Below are 27,190 nucleotides of genomic sequence, written 5' to 3'. Positions count from 1 at the left end.
TGTTTTCTTTATTTTTTATTTGCCTATGTCTCAAAAATACAGAAAAATCAGTAATATTGTGAAATGTTAATTTATTCCTGTGATGCAAAGCTGAATATTCAGCCTCATTACTCCAGTCGTGAGTGTCACAGGATCCTTCAGAAATCATTCTAATATGCTGATATGCTGCTCAAGAAACATTTTTTACTATTATCAGTGTTGAAAAAACAGTTGTGATGCTTCATATTTTTGTGGAAACCATGATACAGTTTTAATTTATGGATTAAAAGAGCAGCATTTACTGACACTTTTGATCAATTTAATGCATTTTTGCTCAATAAAAGTATTAATTTCTTTAAATAAAAAAACTAAATAGGTTTTGCATAGTTTTGAGTGATGTTGCATTCTATTAGATTTGCTGAAGTATTATGAAGACACATACCAAACTCCAAGAACGTGCATTAAAAAAGCTTTAAGTTTTGATGACTTTAAACATGATAAAATAGACAGAGAAAGCATCAAATCATAACCTTATATTATACAGTTCTTAACACAAATTCTAGGCTATTTATGCATGTCAAAGTGTTGGTGTGTGTTATTTCTGTGAGAACATGTTTTACTAAAGCAGTTTATGCAGAGGTTGTCAGCATCAGATGTCCTGTGAACACTTCATACCCATGAATATAGCCAAAAGACATTTCTGACAGCTCAAAAACACAGAAGCACTTAAACTAGCAGCATGAGGTTATTCTGCGTGCTTCTTCAAAGCGCCCGCATTCAAGCCTCCTACACGTGTTTCTCCTACATATGCTTCTGCGAATGTAAACTGAGTGTTTGTGTTTTGGAACATAACCAGTTGATTTCAGCCCACTGTATACCTGCGATATTCCATCACTTTAATACGATGCACTGGGGGATGAAGCTGTGGCGGTTGCGTAGGGGAGGTTTGTTGTGGAATTATTAAGGATTCGGGGTCTAAATTATTTATGTCGATGCTAAAAGGTTGGAAATCATGTAAAGACTCTTATGGCGTCTCATAAATGATACAGCTCCTAAACTGACTGATATTTTGAGAAAGCAAATGTATGCCAACACAAAGGTTTTTATGCTCACAAAGGCTGCATTTGTTTGAAAGCTAACATGCTACAAATTGCAAAATTGTGAAATATTATTACAATTTAAATTAAGTGTTTTCTATTGAAATATGTGTTAAAATGTCATTTATTCCTATAATTCAAAGTTGAATTTTCAACATCATTACGCCAGTCTTCAGTGTCACATGACCCTTCAGAAATCATTTTAATATGATGATTTGCTGCTCAAGAAACATTTCTGATTATTATCAATGCTGAACATGATTGTGATGCTTAATACTTTAGTGGAAATCATGATACATTTTTTTATTTCAGGATTCTTTGATGCATAGAAAGTTTAAAAAAGCAGCATTTATTTGAAATATAAATCTTTGTTAACTATATAAAAGGCTTTACTGTCACGTTTGATCAATTTAATTTATCTTTATCTTTTAGCATATATATATATATATATATATATATATATATATATAATATATATATATATATATATATATGCTAAAAGTTTTCATTTTGTCAACTTTCATGGGGGTAAACAAGTTTATAGATGACCTCAAAACTAGCAGGCATTGACTAAAATGCTAAACTAAAATTTTGATTTCATAGGTTTTAAGGTTATCTTCCTTAAGGAGAAGGTTTCGGTAAACACTGTAGCACAAAAAATATATATATTTTTCCACAACAAACACACAAAAAACCTTTAAATTAGAAGAATTACATTGTCACTCACTCAATTTGACATCAAAATGGTCACTGTTGGTGTTTTGCAGACGAGAAGACATTTTAAAATGTCTCACAAACCTCTTAAGAAGTACATCTTAGATGATCTCTGTACATTGTATTCATGTACAATGGGCGATGCGATTATCTAAGCTAGATTAGAGATAGCAAGCTCTTCTTCAAGAGTTGTGAAAACCAGACGGCTAGAATGTGAAGAAAACACATCAGTCTTTCCCCAATGATGGCTCCAGTGACACTATACAGACATGAAATAGTTTTGTGAAAACGGCGTTTGTAAAGCACTTCTGTGCAGAGTTACACGTGTAAAGCAGCCTTTCAACCCCGGCCATCATTTTAAAGTACTATAATCACCAGCTCCAAAGGGCTGTTTAACATGATTCAATACAAAATGCCCTTTTCAAAGGAAGTCACGTCTTATCTGTAATGCAGCGATTGAGCATTTAGCAAGCAAAAGGCAGAAGCACATTTTCCCTCTCATTTCTAAAGCATTGCCCAGCTGAAAGCACTTCAAAACCAAGTGTCAACTAGAAGAACAGGCAAATATATATGTCCTCACTTACTATGTTCTTTTTTTATAAAGGGGGGGGGGGGGGGGGGTAATAAAAAAGATATCTACGGATGAAAGGTATCGGTGGAAAGCGTGTTCCTTGCACTCCTCTGCTACACCTTTGTAAGCTTTGATGTTGGAAACATGGCTTTTTCCTTGCATGAATGCATGAATGTGGTGTAGTGACAGTCAGTGCTCTTTCAGATGGAACTGGGCCTATTACATTATGAGTGCTGCTTTGACATTAATGGGGATTCTGTTGGCTGGATTTCTGTGCCTTCTGGTCGGAGCAGCTCAGAGGAGGACACTTATGTTGCATTAGGTTGCAATTTGACTTGCTAAAGTTAATTGCTAGTGCATTGGAAATGGAATGGCTTCCATTTGCCGGTGGGAAATGATATAGCTGTGTCAATATATTGTTATATAGTTATAGAAGTATAGAGAGAGAGAGAGAGAGAGAGAGAGAGAGAGAGAGAGAGAGAGAGAGAGAGAGAGAGAGAGAGAGAGAGAGAGAGAGAGTATGTAGTACAATAGTAGTAATAGTTATTTATTTGTAATTATTTTAGTACATCAAGTATTAAACAAACATTTATTTATTTATTTCATTTTATTCCAGTTTATTCCATCATTTATTTAAAGTAATTTAAGTGTATTATTTTAAGTAACGTTTTTTTAATGGTTTTAATTTTAGTTTCAGTTTTAGTTTTAGTTAACGGTAATAAAAGTTTTAAAGGTAGATTAGCAAAAACAGCCCGTTTTATTGTCAAGGTCAGAGAGAGGGTGCAAAATGTAATGTAAAACTGAAAATAACATAGTTTTTGATATGGAAAAAAAAACTTGCAAAAAGAAGTTGAATATATGTGCACTTGGTGGGTTTTTATATATATATATATATATATAATATATATATATATATATATATATATATATATATATAAAAATATTTATTCTTTTTTTTTTTTTTTTTTTTTTACAATTTTATAATTTCTCATATTGCAAAAAAAGTTTGCTTTTTATTTGCTTTCAACATTCATATAAACTGCATAAGACTGAACCATTCATAAATGCAAATGATAAGTCTCAAAGCTAAAAGCTTGCCATGAAACAACACAATCTGAGCATTAGTATTTACAGTAAGTGAATCAAATTAAGATAATGTCATTTCGGTTAGCTTTTTAAACTTTGTGCAGATGACGAGTAGTATACTAATGCTGAGCATTTTAACATAACCTGCGATTATCTCACTGGTCTACTCACATAAATGCTTTCTTTAACTACTGTATGGCCACTTTTGGCTCTGTGTGCTTTTAGAAAATACAGTCACTTAGACCACATATTTTAATTTTTATTTAATTTCCATAATTATGTCTAACAGTGTGCATACATCCAATTATTTTTATCATTTGCACCAAAAAAATATAGTTTTGGAGAAAATTTTGCAGAAAATGTTCTCACCCTCAGGCCAGATGTAGCTGAATTTGTTGCTTCATCAGAACAGATTTACAAAACAGACTGCATCACTTGCACACTAATGGATCCTATGCAGTGAATGGGTGCCGTCAAAATGAGAGTCCAAGAAAAAAAGTCCATCCTCTATTGTCCTCCAACATCAAATTCCACCGGCCTTTTTCTTTAGACATGTTTTGGACGGTTTTCACTGGTAAAAGTTGGTTGATCTGTGCATATTTCTCTCCTGATTCAGATAAGATGACTTTTTCATTGGAGAAAGCAATGTTATGGATAGAGGGCTCGTATTTTTTGCAGGAACCAACGGTTGAAGTTGAAACATATTAATGATGGATTTGTTTCTTATAAACACGCAGCTTTTCACTTCACGAGATGTTAACTGATGGACTGGAGTGGTGTGCATTACTTGTGGATTACTGTGATGTTTTCACCAGCTGTTTGGACTCATTCTGATGGCACCCATTCACTGGAAATTAATATGAATCTTGTTCACACAATTCTTGAAATGGTTAATTTGAGATTGTACATGTACTAGTTGTTTTATTTATTTATTTATTTATTTATTTATTTATTTATTTTCTGAATTGTTATATTTAAAAAAATAAAAAAAATTCTATTGATTATTAATATGTTAGATTTTAAATGTCATGCATGCTGCTATTATTGCTATCATTTACAGCATTAGAGGCCAAACAAACACTGAAATTTGCAGTCTGAGTGCAAATAATGGTGTCAGAGCGATATCTCCATTACCCTTGAGCTGCTTATTGAGGCCCCGTCCACACGGAGACGGAGCTTACCCCAATCCGATCTTTTTTTTTCCTCGTCTCAAGAAATATCCACGTCCACACGAAACCGCAAAATGATGTAGTATACATGCCAGACCAGCATGTGGCGCTGTAATTCTGCCACAGAGAGACACTAAAAACGGAGAAGACTTGGACTATGCTCATAAACCTTGCGCGTGGTACACAAACGAACATGGGACAATACATTTCTGTGTTAATGTTAGTTAATAAAAAGACAATCGTTCAGTGTTTGTTCATGTTTTTGTTGCTGTTACGTGATGTAGAGGTGTCTGACTAGGGGGGAGACGTGGGCTGATGACTTCATGGTTTCAGAAAATATATGGATTAGCCGTCCAGACGAAAACGCAAAGACGGCGTTTTCAGATTTATCCACTCTGGGACCCGGTTTCAAAAAATTGCGGTTTCACCTTACGAAAACGCCGGATCCGTGTGGACGAAACGCCTATCCGATAAAAAATTTGTGCGTATTCACAGAAACGCGTCTCCGTGTGGACGGGGCCTGAGTCTGGGGAGATCCGATGCTTCCTGCTGTGTCTCCTTATGCTAGTCTTTTCCCTCAATCAGCCACCTTCAGATGCATCAGCACTTTAACAGTGTTTAAGCAGTGTCAAAGGTTCTCACTTTTAGCAGTTTGCAATGTGATGTTAGCTTTCGGGTTCAACATGGACGTCTGGTTCTGAGTAACGACACAAAGTTACAAAATTGTCGTTGTCCCGTTTCTGTGGAAATGCGAATGAATAGAGCTTGGCATGTGTTTTCTGCTCGCCTGGGGTTTGTGTTCTATACTTGTGCCAAGAACCTTGTTTTGATCATGTCAGAAACTTCAAGCCGTAACATTTCGGGACATGCATGCGAAGATCCTGCCGTGAAAGAGTTACTCGAAAAGGATAATGTGTATTTGTGGAAAATGAGGCGCACTTGAGTACAACATTATTATCCCTGCGAAATTGGTTTCGAGATTTATCGATTTGCTTCACAAGGGCCCTTCAAAGATAAAACAGACATGATGGACAGTTACTCTGATTCCCTGAATGCTGAGTGTTATTCATTGGCCTTGTCTGAGGAGACTGGTTATTCTTCCTCATGCTGTCTAATTGAAATGCAGAGATGGTGTCTAGCTTTAGTGCTGAAGGTTTAGAAAGAAAGAAAACACAACAGCATCAAAATAAATGGTATGACGTAAGTGCAAGGAGACTAATCAGTCAAGGATGACATTTCAAACCCTTAAATAAGCCTTTTGTGTGATGAAACAGTGTGTTTAGTAGGGTCCTGAGTGAATCACCACAACTAGTATGATAAGTTAATAAGGAGAGAGGTTAAAGAGTACAGACAATGGTAGTCGAGATGATGAAGAGCATGTTGAATGGTGTCAAGCACAATGTGAAGCAGAAATTAGATGTTTGTTGTTACTGAAATTAACATCTTAAAGGGAAATTTAAATTCTGTCATTATTTACTCACCCTCAAGTCATTCCTAAATAATTTCTTTCTTCTGCTAAACACAAACCAAACAGTTGAAAATAGCCATTGGCTTCCATAGTACTTTTTCCATACTATTGAAGTCAATGGTACTGGGAACTGTTTGGTTAGCAGCATTCTTCAAAATATCTTTTTTTTGTTTGTTTGTTTGTTTTTGTTTTTTAATATATATCTTCAAATTATCTTCTTTGCTAACCAGTATTCTTCAAAAAATCTTCTTTCAAAATATCTTTGATTACCAACTTTTTTCAAAAAGTTATCTTTTGTTACCAACATTTTTCAAAATCCTCTTTGGTTACCACCATTCTTCAAAATATCTCCCTTGGTTAACAAACATTTTTCATAATAACTGTTTGATTACCAACATTCTTTAAAATATCTTCTTTCAAAATATCTTCTTTGGTTACCAACATTTTTCATAATAACTGTTTGATTACCAACATTCTTCAAAATATCTTATTTTTAAAATATCTTCAAAATGTCCTTGGTCACCAAAATTTAAAATATATATATATATTTTTTCAAAATTTCTTTGGTTACCAAAATTCTTCAAAATATCTTCTTTCAAAATAGATTTGGTTACCAACATTATTCAAAATATCTTCTTTGGTTACCAACATTATTCAAAATATCTTCTTTCAAAATATGTTTGATCACCAACATTATTCAGAATATCTTCTTTGGTTACCAACATTATTCAAAATATCTTCTTTCAAAATATGTTTGATCACCAACATTATTCAGAAAATCTTCTTTGGTTACCAACATTCTTCAGAATATCTTCTTTCAAAATATCTTTGATTACCTGAAATATCTTCTTTTCAAATATCTTTTGTTAGCAACATTTTTCAAAATCTTCTTTGGTTACCAACATTCTCCAATATATCTTCTTTCAAAATATCTTCTTTTGTTACCAACATTTTTCTTACTTATAAATATCTGTGAAAATAAAAGTGCAAATAGCTACATAATTCTATGAAATTAACTCATATTGCAACATAGGAATGGGATTGTATCATGCATATTTGACTGTCACTCATGTGCCACTCTAAACACTTGTGCATCCTCAACCAGTCCAGAGAGCATAAAATATTATAGCAGTAATATTTTTAACAATTTGTCATAATCTAATGTTTATGCATTCAAATCATTTTTTCATGCTTTCAAAGTAGAAATGGGCAAAGATTATAAAAAGTAGGGCCAATGGAAGATTTCCCAGCTTGCATAACTGGTATAATCTGATTTTATATTAGTACTGAGAGCAAATATATGTCGGTTTTGCGAGAAACATGCCTGTTGGATAGTAAATATGTATGCATAGTTTAGTCTGATTAAACATCTTGTTTTTGATATCCTAAAGATCTCATGAAATTAAAGTGAAGTTTTGTGGCTTTTAGTACTTGGACTTTAGCTTTAAGACCATCTGGTTGGAAAGAAAATAATCTGACAGGTTCTTTAATGTCCCTTTTTGGCTTAAGTAAGGAATTTTTCATTCTTTGTCTGTGACAGAACCTAAAAATTTGCAGTCACAAAGTTTATATCCATCATAATCTAAATATATTTGTTGTGTTGACATAGTGCTTGGAAAATCTTATATTATGCATTATTTCAGTTTTTGAATGCAATAGGAAAAGGCTGATCAGACGCGGTCTCCCACAACAAGTTGAAACATTTCAGAAAGCGTTCACGTCTCTATGGAGGAAAAGCATCAAAGAATCCAACTGAATGTGAAATGCAACAAAAAAACAAAGAACTAAACATTCTGTTGGGAGTTTGTACTTTGTTTTGTAGCATATTTGCTTGAGACTCCAAACATTACCATAAACACTGTTCTCACTGGGTAATTCATGGGATTTATCGGTCCTAACGGTGCAGAAACTGCATATGAAAACTGAAGCAATGTAGCTGAGGCACTAATGCAGTTTCCAACAAAACCCTGTTGAACTTCCCACACCATTTTTGCCGTGAACTTGAATGATATCTCAAATCATGCGGAGAGGTGTGGTATTACTTTTCTTAAACAATTGAACTTGATTTTCGCTTTGCAGACAATGAAACAGACTAAAAAACTTTCAGTTAGTCATATCAAGTGCTGGCTAGTAACTGAGTACATGTAATCTGCATAATCAGATTCCAAAAATGAAGTACTTGTAATTAGATTATATTATGTTTTAAAATGCTGATAATCAGATTACAGTTATTATGTCCAGTGACATTTACTTATTATTAATAGCGGAAGCCTGGACAAAAATATTTCAAACCTGGAAGACTTTGGGCATGTAATATCATTATTTAAGTGTTTTTTTTTTTTTTTTGTGCCAAAGCCCTGACATATAATATTTACTGTACTTATGTGCCTCTGAGATTTCAATAATTTAACAACATATTTGCATGTTCAAAGTTCTCTGATGTCGGTGGACACATTGTCACATTGGCATTGACAAATTTTAATTTGACATTTTTATGATTTCATTCATTATAAGCTTTACATCAACATCCTACAGGTTTTATTTTCATGAACCCCAGTTTAAGAATCCCTGCTGTAATGTAATGTTTAATGCATTTCATGATATTGATAATATAGAATGAAATATATTTTCTTTCCCTTTTTTTTAATCAGTATAAAATAATCACATTCAAGTCTATGTGATAAACAAGTTCAAATGTAATCTAAAAGTAATCAAAAGTACTCCGACTAACCCAGATTATGTTAGTAACTACAATTTTCGTCATGTAATTTGTAATCATTAACAGATTACAATTTGTAAGTAATCTACCCAGCTATGGAAGCATATGTGTAGCTAAATTCAATTTGAAATGTAATATGCAAAATGGCAATGCAATATGTAAAATGGCAATGTATCTCTGTATTTAAATTGACATTTTCCCATACATATATGCAACATTTAGTACAAAATGTAAATGAAAATTCAATTATATAATTTAAATTTGCCATTTTCTACACTAGTTTTAATATGCAAATTAAAAACATATTTTAAAGATTTATAAGTTGCAAAATTAAAATGAAAATGTATTACCCAAATTGATTAGATATGTTTAACATGTCCAAGCAAAAGCTGTAGCAAAATTATCATTTAAATGCTGTTTTTCCTAAATGCATTTAGTTGATAACATATACTTACACTTGCTTCCACACCCAGCACTGGTCATAGAGACCAGAATATCACAAGAAACACAACTGTATTTCAACAAAAAGCTTTTATTCTTGATGCATGAGGTATTTGAGCATATTTTAAAAGTTTAGGCGGTGGAGGCTTTCATTAACCAGAACTGCTTTGATTGTCAGGACCGAAGCTCAAACCGTCTCTGTTTATTGTATATGCATAGTGTGCATAAAACATTAGTGTGTATGCAAAATGTCATGAGTGGGCAGTGGAGTTTTATGAATTACAAAAGTACATTCTTAGAGCTGAACAATATAAGAAACACACACAAGAACCTCTTTGATGGTAGGGCAATGTTATGCTCTGGACAAATAGTATTATATTTGTCATGTTTTATGCAGATAAAAAGTTCTTGCATCAGTCAGGCCCTGCAAACCTGCCCACCGCATAAGTCGGGCTGAAGGCGAGATGTTTAATAAATAATGCACAAGTGCTTTTTATATATAAAGGTCTGTGCTCTGTTCATTGGTTTTTGGCCGTCGGTAATATATTGCAAGGGTCTGTGTATGCATTCATTATTTTGTAAGAGGTCGAACTGAATTTTTCCCCTCTCCAGCACTGAATAAATCACAGCTGCCCACCCTCGAATCACCCAAAAGTTAATTCCCCTCTAGCCCACCCAACGTTTGGAATTATTTTACCGAGAGAGCCTTTGAAATATAGTTGCACCATAACAATAACAGCCACCAAGAGCTGCTTAATGAAATATTTATCAGGGATTTGTGGATTGAGGCTATTTTAATTACCATTTGCTAAAGAGGCATCTCTGTAGATTTATGAAATGGCTGCGTCTTGCCAGTCAGCGTTTGCCGGTGTCATTTGCGTTGGGCCACACAGCAGGGTGTGTGTCCTCGTGCATGCCGTAAACACTGAAGTGTTTGTGTGTATGTGTGTGGTGGTGGGTGTGTCTGTGCAACGTTCAGAATGAATTGAGAATGGCATTTAAATTACAATTTAGTTCATTAATTTTAATTGAGGTAGAAAGTTGAATGCAGAATTGCAGTTTGAGTTTGAATGTAGATAAATGTAGATAGATAGATGATACAAGACAATAATATGTTTGGTTAGTAACACAGTTGACAAAACTTTTGCATAGAAATAAAATGAAAGTCAAATGAAAAACATCAAGTCAGTTCTAAGCAAACTGAGTCATAGGATGTACAATATGTATATATATATATATATATATATATATATATATATATATATATATATATATATATATATATATACTATGTATATATAAAAAGATAATTATCATCAATGTACATGAAATGTACACTAAATTATACAATGAGATAGACAGTTGAGAAAAAGCAATTATAAGAAAAATAAAATATAAATATTAAATATTAATAAAAGAAAATCAAATTTAAACAATTTAAAATTATTATATTTTTATGATATAATAATTTTATATTTTTATAATATATTTAAATTATATTTTATAATATGCTTTGCCTTAATAGATTAAATCAAAATTAAATTTAAATTCCATTTTTTAAAAAACTGTTTCTCTGACGCATTATATAAGTGAATTTAATATAGATTTTTTTTATTATTATTATTTTGAACACAAGAACCATTTACTTCAACAGCATACACTGGTGAATTAAGAGATATTAAGTTCATTTTAATCTAAATAAATTATAGGGTGCACATTTTTTTTCTTCTTTTTTTATGATATTATAAAATTATTTCCCTTAATGGATAAAATATGATTTCTGTGAAGAAAATTGATAGACGGACGGACGGACAGAGATAGATAGATAGTTGATGTGGAGTATTTCTCTAATTCACTAACACTGCACAGATTCTGCCTGGATGAGTGTTTGGCTTTTTGAAATGGATTATTTAATCTGAAGGGATGCTGAAATATGAGGATGACAGCCCGTGTTGGTGGGAACAGCATGCTCGGTCAAGCAGGGCTGTGCTTTGGTGACATTGGCGAGTTGTAAATGGGATGAACGGCATTACAGGGAGATAAACCTGCCCATCTGATGGATTGAAGCCACTTTGACATTTCAAATCAAATTGTGAATTAAAAAAGCAGCCATGTCAGCAATAATGCAGTGCATGCTTTAAGTAGGACGCAGCTGTTTACCTCCATGAATTTCCTAAAGGCTGGTTTTCTGCACCGCAAGATGAAGCAAACACATGAACCACACAATTTAAGACAATATTCATTGCAGTTAACAGTCAACGGATGATGATATCTGGCACATGTTTTTGAGTTTATAGAGTCTGACGATCATCACATTCAATCCCATGCAATCTAAAAGCTGAAAGATGGAAAAAGCATATCAGATGTTTCTTATAATCTTGTGGCAAATGAGAGGAAAGGCTTACTAAAGGGTTTTGGTATAGGAGGAGACTGAATCTGTCTGTGTTGAATAATAGATTTAAATGATTATTAAATGTGATTTTGCCTGAAGGCTTGTCAGAAACGTGTTACTGTCAGCTGCCATCAAATGGTGTTTTTATGTGTGATAGCTCAGAAGTTCAATAACTGGTTTTAAATGAAGGAGGGCAGGGTTAACAGATGTTGTTAATGCAGTGTTTAATTTCCGTTCAATTCTATATATTATATATATTATATATATCAATTTTATATATATATATATATATATATATATATATATATATATATATATATATATATATATATATATATATATATATATATATACTTTAATTTTATTAAGTATAAAATTAAGTAACATTTAATTAAAATATTACATTATTAATATTAAATGTAATTATCTTTATATATTTAAATATTTTTACAATTTTATATATTTATAAACTCAATATATTTTATATAAATTATAGTATATATTCTATTTATAAATAGCCCTGTTGTAAATACTTGCATATTAAATCTATGTAATCTTGTCTCAGTTCAAGCTATAAAAACCCATGTATGACCCATAAAATATGATTAAATTGGTACAGACCATATGTATGCATTTTCTATAATGATAAATAGTAATTTGCACTGAATTTCAGATCTTTACAGATATTGAGTTTCATCATTCACTGCTTTACAATCGATTGCTGTTCCTCTAATGATCAGTAAACATGAGGGCATGCTGTACATATTCATCATATAAATGAGGCCCCCCAGCAGCCCTGCTTTACATTTTAGGTATACAGTAAGTTATTTATCTTCTTATCATCTCATGTTATTGCCTAGCAACAAGGGAGCTATGGATGCAAGTGTTTAATGGTCAGCAATATATATGGTATATAATATATATATATATATATATATATATATATATATATATAATATATATATATATAATATATCTTATCTTGTTTTTTGATGAATATTGAAATTGGAAGTGATGTCAATAAGATTTAGAAGTGATTTCTCTGTTTATAATAGACATTTTTACACAAATTAAGTTGTGAAATGTAATGTGTAAAATAATGAGGTCATATGACAACCATGTAGTTCTCTACTTTTTGTTTATCACATTTTCTGTTACATATTTTTTAATATGTACATGCAAGTGATCTTAAAGTCTGGAAATTGTACGCCATACGCAGTCATTTTGCATTTCCATGGCCCAAAATGTGTGATAATAGTTACATGGCAAAGTTTAATACTTGCATTTTACGGGTTTGTTTAATTGCTGTAGCAAACACCGCTAAATACATTTTCATTTGTATTGTAAAAAGGGATTATTTAAATCAAAGCAACACTGTAGAATTTCAGATGAAATAGTAACTTTAGATGAAAACTTACCGTTAGACCACCATTGTCTCTATATGAACTGGCTTGCAAAGAAATAGACAAAACTTTCACAGGCCTTTGCACAACATGAGGTAATAGATATTGACAAATCCAAGCAGATAGAACAGAAAATATGAGTCTGGAATCAATTTACTGAGGGACATGAAAGTCAAACAATACATATGAAATGTTCAGTTGATGTACTTTTCCTCTGCCTTCATATCATATCAGGACAAATGCATCTAAGAGCTAAAAAAAATCGACTTTCATAACTATCATAGAGGGAAAAAACAACTAAAAAACACAATATCCATACGCTGCCGCCTGCATATTGGCTAATAAACTTTATAACAAGATCTGCAGGTACAGCGATGCATGTCGCAAGAACAAATAAAGCGTTTTCCGATGATATTTTTCTTGCTATCTCAGTATATTCTACTGAGATTTCTGATGTATTGGAATATCTTTCTCTTTATCTACTTAGGAAATAACAAAAAGCCACTTAAAGATATTGAACCATCTGCCTGATTAAGCAAAATAAGGAGACTGTCAGTAAAGAATAAAGCAAACAAGCACACAAAAAAACAGCTATCAGACCTGCATTTTCATTCCGCTGGCATGCGTGCGTATACATGACATGCTCTTCACTATCAGATCTGGCATGAGGCCAGTGGAGCGTTGATGTACTGTATCTGTACACGCATTTTTTGCTCATCTGTTCTTCAGTGTACAGAAAACAAACTATAGATAGGGATATCATATGCTATCTTGCTCAAGACAAGAACAGTATGCTCTGTTTGAGACAAGACAAGTGTTGGTCAGTTTTTTTCTTGCTTTTTTTCAAGCCTCATTGTTAGGTAAATTTAACTGTTTTAGAAAAAAGGCTTAAAAAAGTATTCAAAGCACCATAAATAATAATAATAATAATAATATTTCCTCACACAAAGCTATCATTTGGATTTAGATAACTGAAAATACAGTGCACATTGTCATATTGACTATTTTGTGATGCTATTGTGATGCTTTTCATTCTTTTCAGTTTTTTTTTTCCTCATCCTCATTCATTATAATTGTATGCAAATTGTATGCAATTGTATCAATTTGAGTACAAATCCTCATCATCCACCTTTTGTATTCCATGAAAGGAAATAAATCATACAGATTTACAACAGCAGGATGGTGAATAAATGCTGACTGCAATAAAAATCTTACTGAATGTGATACTGGTCAAAACTTTAAAATAGTCAAGAGATTTTATGTTTTTGAAGTCTCACCAAGGCTGTATTTAAGTAATCAAAAATATAGTGCAAAAAAAAAAAAAAAACTAAATATTATTGCAATTTAAAATAACTGTTTTCTATTTAAATATATTGTAAAATGTAATTTATTCCTGAAGTGGAAAGATGATTTTTAAGAATAATTTACATATTACAAGCAGTTCTTAACATTTATAATAATCATAATCAAAATCTTTCTTCAGCAACAACAAAATATTATTAGAATGTTTTCCGAAGGATCATGTGACACTAAAGAGTAGGCCTAATGATGATAAAATTCAGCTTTGCATCACAGGGATTAATTACATTTTAAAATATATATTTAAATGGAAAACCGCTATCATAAATTGTAATAATATTTCACTGTTTTACTGTACTTTGGTCGAATAAATGCAGCCTTGGTGAGCAGAAGAGAGAAATTTGACAACGTGTCAGTAGTGGGAAAGAAAAAACACAACCTGTAGATTTGGATGTGGACCCGAGAGGCCACAGACGATCAACACTTTAATGTCATTGTGCAACACAATTAATTCCATTTTCTGAGCTATTAGTTTTAGATTGCTTATCAAACAGTTCGTTCAGATCGTTTCCCTCTGCACTGCATCAAGGGTCAGGCCACAGCCGAATGCTTTTCCCGCGAGAGAGACAGCGAGCATACGGCTGAATGATTAGAAGAAATGTTAAAGGAAGAAGACGTCGGTAATAAAGGACAGGCTAAAAAGGCAGAAAGAAATCCGAGTTAAAATCTCTGTCACGCTGTCCTTTTGTCGGTGGGAGAATTCTACTTGTGTATTGCCTATCCGCTGTGGCAGCGAGGAAACTTGGATAGCCTGCTATTAGAATCACTGGCCATCATGTGTCCCAGCATGCAGCGTGGCATACTAATAACTCAGAGAGGACCGTCTGACGCTGTGAGATGAGCACTCTGAATGAATGAAGGTGCTTGCAGGGTGAAGCTGGTGTTATCTGAAAGGGAATATTAGCAGAAACACGGACAGCTGCTTAGAAATATCTAATATGTGACAGAGAGTACACAGGCTGTGTTTGAAATGCTTATTCTGCACTATGTGTTGGCCCACTGAATGCTATTTTTAGTAGTGCTTGCTAAGAGAGGTGTGCAGTGCTGGGTAGTAACTGATTGCATTACGTTATCAGATCAGAAACAAGTGCTAATTAGAGTATATTACATTTTAAATTAGCTAATAATTAAATTACAGATGACTTTTTATGGATTACTTGATTACATATTATTGCAGTAAATTATTTATGAAATGTATTGATTCAACTCTTTTAAATTTCCCTTTCTAAAAATCCTATGATCCTAGTGATCTTCAGTAACTGTTGATTCTGGAAGTCTGGACAAAAATATTTCAGACCTGGAAGACTTAATATTTCAACTAATTTGACAGCACAAACACATGTTTACAGTACTCTAATGTTGGTTAATGGTTGCATACTGTAAGTAGAGAGTGGCCAATGATATTTGAAGCTGAAGTAGCTTTTCTAACATTTATCATTTGCAATGCTGAAAAGTTGAACGTGGCAGCCTAATAGGGGCGGCATTAGAGAGAGAAAGTAAATACTAAAAATCTTTAAATTTATCAAATAATTTTTCATGAGACATTTTCCAAGAAACCCCAATTCAACTATCCAAAAATTTCTCACTGTTGCCAATTATTTGCTTAACAATCATGAATGGGACTTTTTGAGTTTCAGACTGTAGCATCAGCAGAGGTTCAGTTTTTTATGGTTTTAGTTTTCGTTAGTGATAACAACCCTGATATTATATATAAAACGTTTTCCAGCAACAATATCCATTGCTATGATATGAGCTTGTAGTCATTTTACTCCTAGTAGTAAGCAGTAGGATTCAAACCAAACATAACCTTTATTTGTTGTGTGTTCAGCTCTCAAATAGAAATGCAATAGAAAGCATGCACTCCAAAGCTGTGTATTGTGAAGACGAGGAGTTTCTAAGGCGTGCGATCCTGTGCATCAGCTGCACTTAGCTCTTAACACAGAGCGCTGGCAGGAGCCCAGACACAAACCGCTATGAGTCACATCTTTAAAAGCTCCAACCGCAGCAGCCAAAAGTAAAAGCTCCCAATATTTGTGATTAAACCGGGATGGACAATGGGTCGGTGAAGCCAAAAAGCCTTTTATTTTTTTAAATATTCATCACTCCAAGCATCTTTAATCCTGTTTTCAGAAGGAAAGGGAGCAGAAGGGTGTTTGTGAAGGAAACAACACCACAGTGGGAATGTGATCAGAAATGCTGTTTTATGTACAGTATACACGTCTCGTTTGTTGGCTGTTATTCCCTTTGCACTTTAAAAAGGAAAGGGAATGCTTAAGCTTTAATCCCATTTACATTTATAGATAATTGAATGCTTAGCTAGATATATAATAATTGCTCAAGCAGTCCATTAAACAGAGAAATAGGATTGACAAGGCTGTACAAATGGGGTTTGTCTCCAGCAAAGGTCGATGATGATCGCTAACTCTGAATCCACGTTCCCAGATGAATGTGACTCCGCTGCATGAAGATGAATCTAACCTTGTGGATTTCACTGATCTGCACCTGTGTAAACAATGAGATGCGATTAGATGCATACGGACGCGGTAGCATGCGAAAGCCCTGGTGAACACAGGAAAAAAACACTTTTGTTAAATTGCCAGAATGCGGTTGTAATTGAGGAGTGTAAAAGGACGTGCAAAACAAGGAAATGAGCAAGAGATTACGTGTTTGAAATGCTGCTTGAAGTCTAGAGCCGTCCTCTCTCAGCGCGCTTGTAAACATGTAAAAAGTGGCAATTTGTTCAACACAATAGAGCCATAGGCTCATTTAAATGCTTGTAAGGCAACATTTTCTCTTCTTTATTTCCATCTAAGTAATTAGGTAAACTGAGCCTTGAAGTCGTTTATGTGGACCCCCTACTTAGCAGATTTGCATAACTGTTTTCTTCATTTATGGTATAGAGTGGCACTGAAAGGTATTTGGACACATAAGTTACACTAAAAAAATGTATGACTGTCATTAAATTTGATACAAAAAAATAAATCAATAAAATAAACCAAGCATTAAACCAAGTGGCATTTATTTTAAAGCACATTTTCAAGTTTTATATTTAGTATAATGTTGATTCACACATATTAAAGATACATATATTTTTACTTCATATGGTCATATTTATTATTGATGAAATATTACATAATATTTAATAATAGTAATTAATAAAATAATGATTTAATAATTAATATTATTTTATATATTTTATATATAATTAATTAATAATTAATATTATTCAAGAATATTATATATATAGTATTATTATTAAAACAATAATTTGAAAATTTGTAGTAATAGCAGTATTAGTTTTAGTTGTACTATAAAATATTATAATATTAATATTATAACATAAAAATATGATGCCATCACCATCAGACAGCAACAATAATAATATTATATCTTGTATTTTACATAATGTTAATTAATAAAGAGTGTGGGACTTTTCTGTTTGTTTTTGTTTTAGTTCACTGTGGGCTACGCACCTGCCCACAACCATCCAGGTATTTGCAAGGTTTTTTTTTTTTTTTTTGTAGGTTGGAAATGATAAAACAATAAATCAGGTGAAAATTACAACAATAAAGCATTGAGTGACTTTGTGATTTTGTGCACCTGTGCTTCCTCTGACTTCATACATTCACCAAAAATCACCAAAACACCAGCTGATTCAAATACAATGAGGAAAAATGAAGAAAAAGTGAAGTTATTGAAGAGACTTTAACAAATTCATCTTGCCTTTATTTTGAACAATTTATCTATTGTTCTGTCAACTTTAATATCTTTATGTGAAATCCTGATGTATGCTTTTGACTCCACATGCCCTTCCATTGGAGCATGATGTCTATGTAGACACTTCATACCCCAATTTTAATATGTTAAGCAAATATAATTTATTTAAAAATGACCTGACAACATGCCCACAATGTCTGTCTGCCTTCACACTAATGTACTGCATTCATTTTTAAGTGTTTAAACACTTTTTGGGCCCGCTCCACTTACAAATGCCATATGCTGTATGAATCAGGATGGGAAACAGAAATAAACGCACAAATGGAGTGCCATTACAGACACACACACTCCTCTGCCCGCTTCCTAAAGTCAATATCATAAACATATCTCAGTGGCCGTCATTGCGGCTGGGTGGCAGGGCCGTATTTAATCTGACAAGCGTTCGTCGTAAATTGATCTGTTGGGTAATGCAGCACAATCCAATTGCGGGCTGATGGAACATGCAGCATGTCTCTGGCACTGCGTCTCAGCTCTGCTGTGTTTGCATGGTTTTGGGTCCGCGGGTTTAACACAATCGGTTTAGAAAGTTCACAGATGGCCGTGGTGCTGCTAATCAATCGCAGCAGATTGTGTTTCAGTTCTCTTAGCTCTGGAAAGACGCTCCTCTGTCTTTCTTAATCGCTCAGAGGAATCTGTTCCTGTGATGTCATTTGAGACATTTAAAGGTGTAACTGACAAAAGCATTATATCCCTATAGTCCCTGTTCACATTGCATCATTAGCTTGTTGCACATTAAATATGCCACACCAGTCATTGCATTGCAAGATGCATTTATCCTTAGTTTTTCTTTTAGAGCTGTTCAGATCAGTTATTTTAGTATCACTGATATGCTAGTACAGATTTTGTTTAATATTTTGATTTGTTTTTTTGTTTTTTTAGTTATTATTAATAGTAGTAGAAGTAGTAGTAGTTTTATTGTTGTGGGAAATTATTTTTTATATATATACATTTTTATGATGTCTGAATAAAGCCATGCTTATGGCATAATTTTTATGTTATAATATTAATATTATAGTATTTTATAGCATTTAACTACTACAAATAATCATAATAATAATTACAGTTTTCTAAATGAATAATGAATAATGTAGTAAATGATTTTTATAATTTTTTTGCAGATTTTATTTTTACATTTTCTTTAATTTTATAGTTTTTGTAAATTTGTTGTGTTTTTGTAATTTTTATTAGTCACATTTTTAAAAAATGTCTATAGGCCTATAGTTTTTTATGAAGTTTATTTTTCAGTTTTAGTTTATTTTATTCTTTTTACTGCTACGTTTTTTACAACTTTAACATAAGCTAAATGAAAATGATAAATGTTGCATTGGCAAAATTGAGAAATATTATTATGATTTAAAAAAAATTATATTTGAAGATATTGTAAAATGTAATTTATTCCTGTAATGAAGTGCTGAATTATTAGCATCGTTATTCAGTGTCACATGATCTTCATGATGAGCTTTTGAAATTACTTTTTTTTTTAAATGTATTCAAATATTTCACTTCTTTTAAACATAAATTTAAATGTACTGTATTTTTTAACAAATAAATGCAACATTGGTGAACATGAGAGACTTCTTTCAAAACCATAAAAAAAAAAAAAAAAATCTTAATTATTCCAAACATTTTTATGTTTTGAATAAAGTGTTTGCAAATAATCAAACCTGTTCCTGTGCGGTAATTTAAGGCAATAAAGGTGTAACTGACAAGACCCATTATATCAATCAGCGCATGTGTCATTAGCATGATGTGCATTAGATATGCTGCATCAGTCATTGTATTGCAGGTTGTGTTTATCTCTGTAATGTTTTCAGCTATTTTCTTTCAGAACGGAGTTCATTTGTTCCTAATAAACTAAGATGCTAAGCATCAACCTGTGCAGTTGGTTGTTCACAAACTTACCTGCTCATCTCACGCATTATTGCACATTATTGCTGGGTGTGCTTCCTTTAAAACAGTCAGGAGCTAATATTACTTAATTAGCACATAATTATATACAATTCAAAGCAGCGGTGAGACAGAGGTTGGGATGGTGGAAGCCAAATGCACAGTATCAGCAAAATGGCTGTAATGCAATAAGTGGTCTCCACTTAATGGAGTCAAGCCCTCCATTTAAGAGAATAAAAGCAGTGGTATGTAAGCGCTTTCTCTCTGGAGCCCAGGACTGCATATAAATCAGCTCAGAGCGGCCATGTTTACATGCTGCCTATGAAGATGTGTGCATCGCAGACGTATGTCCGTGTGTATGCTAAACCCTGTTTGTGGCGTGTTTTCTGTGCTTTAAATGTCAAACGTAATGCAGTTCGAGCCGCTATCCTTGATTTCCCAGCAACAACACACACACACACACACTCAAAGAAGAATGGAAACAATCTGCCAAATCCTCAGCAATGACTTTTATGTGATTTGCAGTAAACTTGTTTTGCTTTACTTGGTAACACTCCTAAATAGATTTAATAATTCTTGTTTAATCCTATAAACTGTTATTATTATTGTTACTGTTGTTTTTATTTGTTTTTGTTTTGTTTTTTTTGTGGGGGGGGGGTCAATTTAATGGTGTCTAAATGTAAGAATTCTTACGTCATCTTTTTATATTAATATGATAGTATTTTATAGTACTTTTCACTATTACTTATATTATCATATTATTCATTTTTTATTAATAAATTATAAATGAATAAAAAGGAATAAAAAAAAACATTCTTAATACGAGTGAATCAACTTGCCAACATTATACAGCAACAAAAGTATTAAAAATAAGTTTTTAATTCTTTCATTTTTTTTTTCAAATTAAATTTTTTATTGAGATGGGATATGATTTTATGACATTGTTATATTTTATTTTGCTTGCATTTGATATTTTATTGTTAATAAAAAATTTTTTAATGTTTTTATTATTATTATTATTATTATTATTATATTGGAAAACCAAATAGTAATTATTATTATTATTATTATTATTATTATTATTATTATTATATTTAGAAATAGATTTAGAAATAAACTTTGGAACACTGATACCAAACTGTATTAAAACAACATTGGACTTAATTGAGCTGAATTGAACTTAACTGAGCTGAATCATGACACTACTGTCTTCTGTCCAGAGCTGCTTTTACTTAATTTTACAACTTGAACATTGTTGTTTTCCTGTTTAATGTGAAGCTGCTGAACAATCTGAAATGTGACTTGACTTGAATATAGCGCAATATTCGTATGGAATGGTTTGTTTTATGTTTTACAAAACATCTCCTTTTGTTTTCCACTAATTTTCATTATGGGTGCGCCATCCCTTTAAAATAACGAGCGCGCATTTCAGCCACTGTTTTATGCTGGAGTAAGCGTATCATTTTTATTCAGTGTTTTTATTGCGGCATCACTGTCGTCTGATAAAAAGCATGTTTGACGTGTTACAATACCTCTTCGCGCAAGTTCATTCGTGAGCCCTGGTTACCCTAATGATGAACTCTAAATGATGTTATCACATTCTGCATTCCAAAGGTACTAATTACAGCCAAATTAGACTCAAAGGAGTAATTAGGGTTAATTTTGTGAAGGTTGTTGGAACGTAAAACCCTTTCAGTGTGATCTTCTGATCTTGATGCCATGTCTTATATTATTAGCATTCCCCTCCGTCTTCCACCTGGCAGATGCATTTCCTGTTATTTGCGAATGCTGGTTGTATTGGCACCGAAGAGGAGAGCGAGCGGGTGGCCGGCTTGCCAATCTCATTCATTTGCTGTGTGTTAAACTTTTGATTGGCCTGTTGCTGCAAATGGAGAATGTATTTATGGGGTTGATTGCGGAGCTCATGGGGCTCTTACGAGAGAGGGGAACTCATCTGCACTCCACTGAAAATACATTTCACACACTTTAGATAGGTTTTATCCGTGCGCGCTGCTCTCACTTGGACATTGACACATTTTAAGGTTGTATTTACACTAAAGCACAGATCCATATCCGTTTTTCCTGTCGTTATACTTTCTTTCAAGACTTGACTGTGTTTTTATGTGAATACACCAACAAATAGCCAAGATATGTATATAATAAGAGTCCATTTACCACCAAATGGCCAAGATAGTAATAATAATAATAGACTTAGACTTTAATTAGACTTTTTGAATACTTTTAAATATTGATGACAACAGAAATCACTGTGGACTTTATTATTATTATTATTATTATTATTATTATTATTATTTGCTGATTTCCCAGTGTAGAAATGTGTATAATTATATATTTATATATAATTATTTTATTTACAGTCAAATTTAGATTTTTTTTAATATTTAAAATATATTTAGATTTTTTTATATTGGTGACAGCAGAAACAATTGCATTATTGTTGTTGTTGTTTTTGTCATAAAAAAAACTTTTATGTACAATAATGATGATACACTTTAACATTATAATTCATTTATTATATACTTTATCATATAATTTATTTATATATGCAGGTCGTTTTAGTTGGTTGTTTTTATGTATTATATTTATTTACTAATATCTTTTTTTCATTATTACATTGTTATATTTACTTATATAATATTCCTCTCTCCCTTTCTTTTTTATTGCAATTTTCATTGCAATATTTTTATTCTCTCTCTCTCTCTCTCTTATGTGTAAACTGTGATTTATGTATTAGTCTTGTCCTTTTAATAATAATAATAATAATAATAATAATAACAAAATAACAATAATATTACTTTCTTTTTTTGCTTTTTAATTATAAATATTTATTATATTTTTAGTGTGTGTGTGTGTGTGTGTGTGTGTGTGTGTGTGTGTGTGTGTGTGTGTGTGTGTGTGTGTGTGTGTGTGTGTGTGTGTGTTTTTATATTTTTTATATTTTTTATTTTATATATTATAAAACAAATCATTAATGAAAAAAAATTGAATGATTGCAATGGAATGACTGATGAAATAATTCATTAACAATCTGCAACACCACACACACAAGATACAGCTGTTATCCTTAATCCTACAGAAAATCTCTCTCTGAAATCCAGCATTAATGCTAACCATGTTCCTCTCTGTGTTTTCTCTCTCTCAGGCCCCTCAACAGATGGGCACATTGGCATTCTACAGGTACGACCAGCCCATCGTGGACTACTGCCAGGCTCACCAGCCCCTGCACATAAACAGGGGCTTTGAGCCCCCGTCCCAGGCCCTGGAGGGGCTGGGGGCACGAGAACGCTGCGTCGTCCCATCCGCTGGCCTCCTTCCTTCCGTGCCTGCAGCCCCTCTGTCAGACATCCGCACCCTACCGCAGTGAGCCGGAGATGGACTCGTCCCTTTCGCTTGCTCTCCTCCACGAACGTCCCCGGGGGCGTACTCTCTACCCCCAACATGAACCCTTCGCCAGACTGAATCACAGATATATGGGACAGCGTGATAGACTACAGACTCTCAGGAGAGGACTCTGTCTTTGTCGTGAAGTGGGTTAAACAATCTCGGGTTTGTCATTTGCAAGAATCATCATTGTAGTGTACGATCGATGTGTTTGGAATAATCAAACAGGGGTGCGTTTCCCAAAACCATAGTTGCTAACCTGTTAGCAACTTAGTTGGTTGGCAATGGGAAATTGCATTGGGAAATTGCTTTTGGGAAACGCACCCCAGGATGATTCGGGGGGCAAAAAAAGGCATTTTATTCTGGTATTTCTTGCTTTTTGTGAGGTCAACCCTCTACATTTTTCAAAAGCATCATGCTACCATTTCAAATGGGAAATAAACATCAAGTTTTATTGACTCAACAGCACGCAAGATCGGTGTTCTCCCGTAACCAGAAGTAATTAAATGTAAACCAGCGCCCCTTAAATGAATCTGAGGAATTTCTGAGCATAAAAATCTCTTCCATCTCTTTCTAATAAGGCCTTTTAGAATGACTCCTGCCCTGTGAAGTCAGCGATAATTGCTTTATATGAAATTGCCCAAATTTAATTTCTCAAGGTGAGCTGGCGAATTTGAATTGTAAATGATAATATGACCCTCACTTGACAGCTTCTCTATTGTGAATCTTGATTGTTCTGTATTACGATGAAAGAACCCATCATGCCATGCCGGTTTTACTCTGAAAATCACTGACAGCTGTGACATCATTTATCAGTGCTGTTTTACACCGACCGTGGAAAATGTCTGACATAATTTAGAGTTTCCTTTCAGTTTTCGGATGTGACCACTGGGTCAGTCTTTGTTAGTCTTTGTTGAACTGTTAAAAATACATATAAAAAAAATGTGGAAATTTAACAAAGTACTTCTGTAAAATGGTCTTGAAAACTTTCAGGTCGATATCAGACACTTAAACTTAATTATAACGTGATTATTGCAAGATTATGCTGAGAAACTGTATGTGAGGAGATTTTTTTTTATTTTATTTTCTTTTAAACTGTCGATATTACACTGTTTTTGTGATTCAATCAAGCAGGATGTTGTTTTCCCTCCAAAATGATGTCACTTCCTGGAGGATGATGACAAGAACTTTACACACAATTAACAGGACAGAAAGCAAGGACACAATTAAAATATTTCGAGGACATGAAAATGTCCAGCATAGCAGGAATGACCCACATTCTTTCTTGAGCCTATTGGCCGTATCCTATATTAGGGTCACTATATGCCTTCTTTTTTTATTTCTAAATTGCCTTAAATGTCCAGGTTTAGCTTTGTTTTTGTTTTCATACTTGCTGAAGGTAATGAGCGGTTTGACCAATAGTGTGCAGGTATTGTACATAATCGACCAATCGTGGCGTGTGAGAGGCGGGATCTAGAGAATGGTCAAAGCACTGCAAATACGCATCCATATAATGTATGAAGACTGTAGAGAGCATGTCAACATGAAAACAAAGCCCAAACCAGCACATTTTAGGCAATTTAGAAATCCTGGATGGAAAAGGAGGACATATGGTCACCCTACCTTTTTATACCCATTAAGAAAGTGGATGTATGTTGTGGTGTACTACGTTAGTACCATAAACTGTACTATCATCATCATCTTGCACCTCTGTCGCGGTATCATCATCTATTGGACATTGTGCCGTATTTCGGGGATTCTCAGATGCTCCATTATATGACATGGAAATGGATTCCTTTTCTGTTTTGCCACAACTCACATTCCAGCTGGAACTGTACAAATCCAAAAGACTGGAAGTGACTTAGAGACACTATAAAGTGAAAAACACACTTCCCAGACTGGACTACCTGTCTTGTACATATTATGTAAATTAAAACAAGGATGTCTTTGCTCCTACAGAAACACAATCTTGTTACCTAGAAGAGGAGCCTTATCTTTAATCCAGGAGGAAGCATACATGCATTGGATGCGTGTGTGTGTGTGTGTCAGTGAGAGAGAGAGAGAGAGAGAGAGAGAGAGAGTATGTGTGTGTGTGTGTGTTAGTGTGGATGCATGAAAGTGCGAATGGAAAAAGACAGAGAAGATGGTGGTGTTAGAATATTGGCCTGCTGTTTGAAAAGAACTTTGGTTTCAAAAAAACTTTCCTTTGCGATTTCACATAATTGCAACATATGTTCGATGCATCTGTCAGGTGGGACGGTGCATCAAACACCTGTCCTCCAATAATGATTACAGTGATTTTCCAACCAAATGTTTTTATACCAGTATTTATGTGGGGAAAAAAAAGATAATAACCAGTATATACTTTTATGTTTTACGTTCTCCCGACCCCTTCAATGCAATACTTGCGCCTGTGGATGGGAATGACCCGTTTCTGTTTTGATGCCAAGATTGTGATGATTATTTTAAGCATTTGACTGTGTTTCCCTGTATCTTAGCAATGAGGTCAAAATATTTCATTTTGTCTATTCAACAGTTATAAAGCGTAAATTTGTTTTTTTAATATGTCTGACTGTGTCTTATTTCCTATTGAGCTATTTTCTACATGCCAACGTGCTATTATGTAGAAGACTTGGTGGCTCTTTACAAACTGTTTACATGTCTTGTTTTTTTTTTTGTTGTTGTTTTTTGTACCATCTGACACTGTGAGCACCATATTTTAAAATGCCACAGCAAGTTCGAAAGGAATATTACTCTATATAAGTATGTAAAATATCCATTTGGAAGTTATATCCCACTTTAAAATATTCCACTGTGGAAGTGAATGGGAACCAAAACTTTTTGGTTACCAAATATTCTTTAAAATATCTTTGTTCTTGCTCAGCAAAAAGTCCGAATTTAATATATTTTTTTAATCTCTTTAATGTGTCTATTGTGCACCATCTAGCTGTTTTTAATGCTAGAACACCTTTAGATATTTTCATTCATTCAGTCGTTCCACAAAGTAAAGGAAGAAAAAAACACAACTAGCAAATGAATACAGCAATGTAAAAATGCACCAATCCAGGACATTAAGGACCTTAAAGAAGCAGAAGTACGCTCCAGTAAAGTTAAAAGCACATATGGCATGTCGGTGATGAATGGTTATGTATTCTTCCTTGCTCAGTGTGACGTTTCATCTATTACAGTTCATTATAACATGTGCATCCATCAAAACCTTCAGCTTTGTACTGTCAGTTTGATCACCTTCAATCACAGACGCTTGTACTCGCTCAATTTGACATTTGGGCTCTCACCCTGAAACTTCAAATTCTCAAATTCTTCGCCCATTAAGTTTTATTCCTGAGGGAATCAGTAGTCAATGGTGGAAAGCGGCCATAAGCGGAGAGGACAGGAGAGAAAGAGCCCATGTTGTAAAGATGCTAAAGGCCTTTACAGCAGCACGTTAACAAATATCTTTTGTACTGTATAGGCAGCTAGTGCCTCATCCCTGTTGACTATTAGATTTCAATTTGCCTCTGCTTTATTCACAGGACCTAGTTTTGAAGAGAAAGCATACAAAAGTTCCTGGCGCAGCAGAAATTGCTTCATCAGCGTCTTTCTCGGGCATTTGGACAAACCAAGTGCATTGTTAGAATCGTGCCAAACAGAGCTTCTTTCCTCCACCAACTAGCAGCATCTTACTGGTGTCACTTAGTTTTGGAAACTGTTAATGACATCACAAAA

At 33.5% G+C, this 27,190-nt stretch overlaps 1 protein-coding gene across 3 annotated transcripts in view; it reads left to right on the top strand.

Annotated features, from left to right (window-relative positions):
• Positions 1-26,869, top strand: part of LOC109060450 (leucine-rich repeat transmembrane neuronal protein 4-like) — a 114,720-nt gene extending 87,851 nt beyond the window's left edge. Inside the window, exons 3-4 of one of the 3 annotated variants that reach the window (XR_006155392.1) lie at positions 23,226-25,544; positions 26,859-26,869. Coding sequence is in view for 1 of the 3 variants with exons in the window: in XM_042729279.1 (XP_042585213.1) it covers positions 23,226-23,447 (222 nt within the window). In the remaining 2 variants the exon portion in view is untranslated. Of the gene's footprint in view, positions 1-23,225; positions 26,031-26,858 lie in introns of those variants that run through there. The other 2 variants (XM_042729279.1, XM_042729280.1) reach the window with 2 other exon arrangements.
• The last annotated feature ends 321 nt before the right edge of the window (positions 26,870-27,190 follow it).

Source organism: Cyprinus carpio, chromosome B8, assembly GCF_018340385.1.
Source record: "Cyprinus carpio isolate SPL01 chromosome B8, ASM1834038v1, whole genome shotgun sequence".
Classification (NCBI taxonomy): domain Eukaryota; kingdom Metazoa; phylum Chordata; class Actinopteri; order Cypriniformes; family Cyprinidae; genus Cyprinus; species Cyprinus carpio.
The sequence above is the reverse complement of the archived record's forward strand: the minus strand, read 5'-3'. Positions and strand labels throughout refer to the sequence as shown.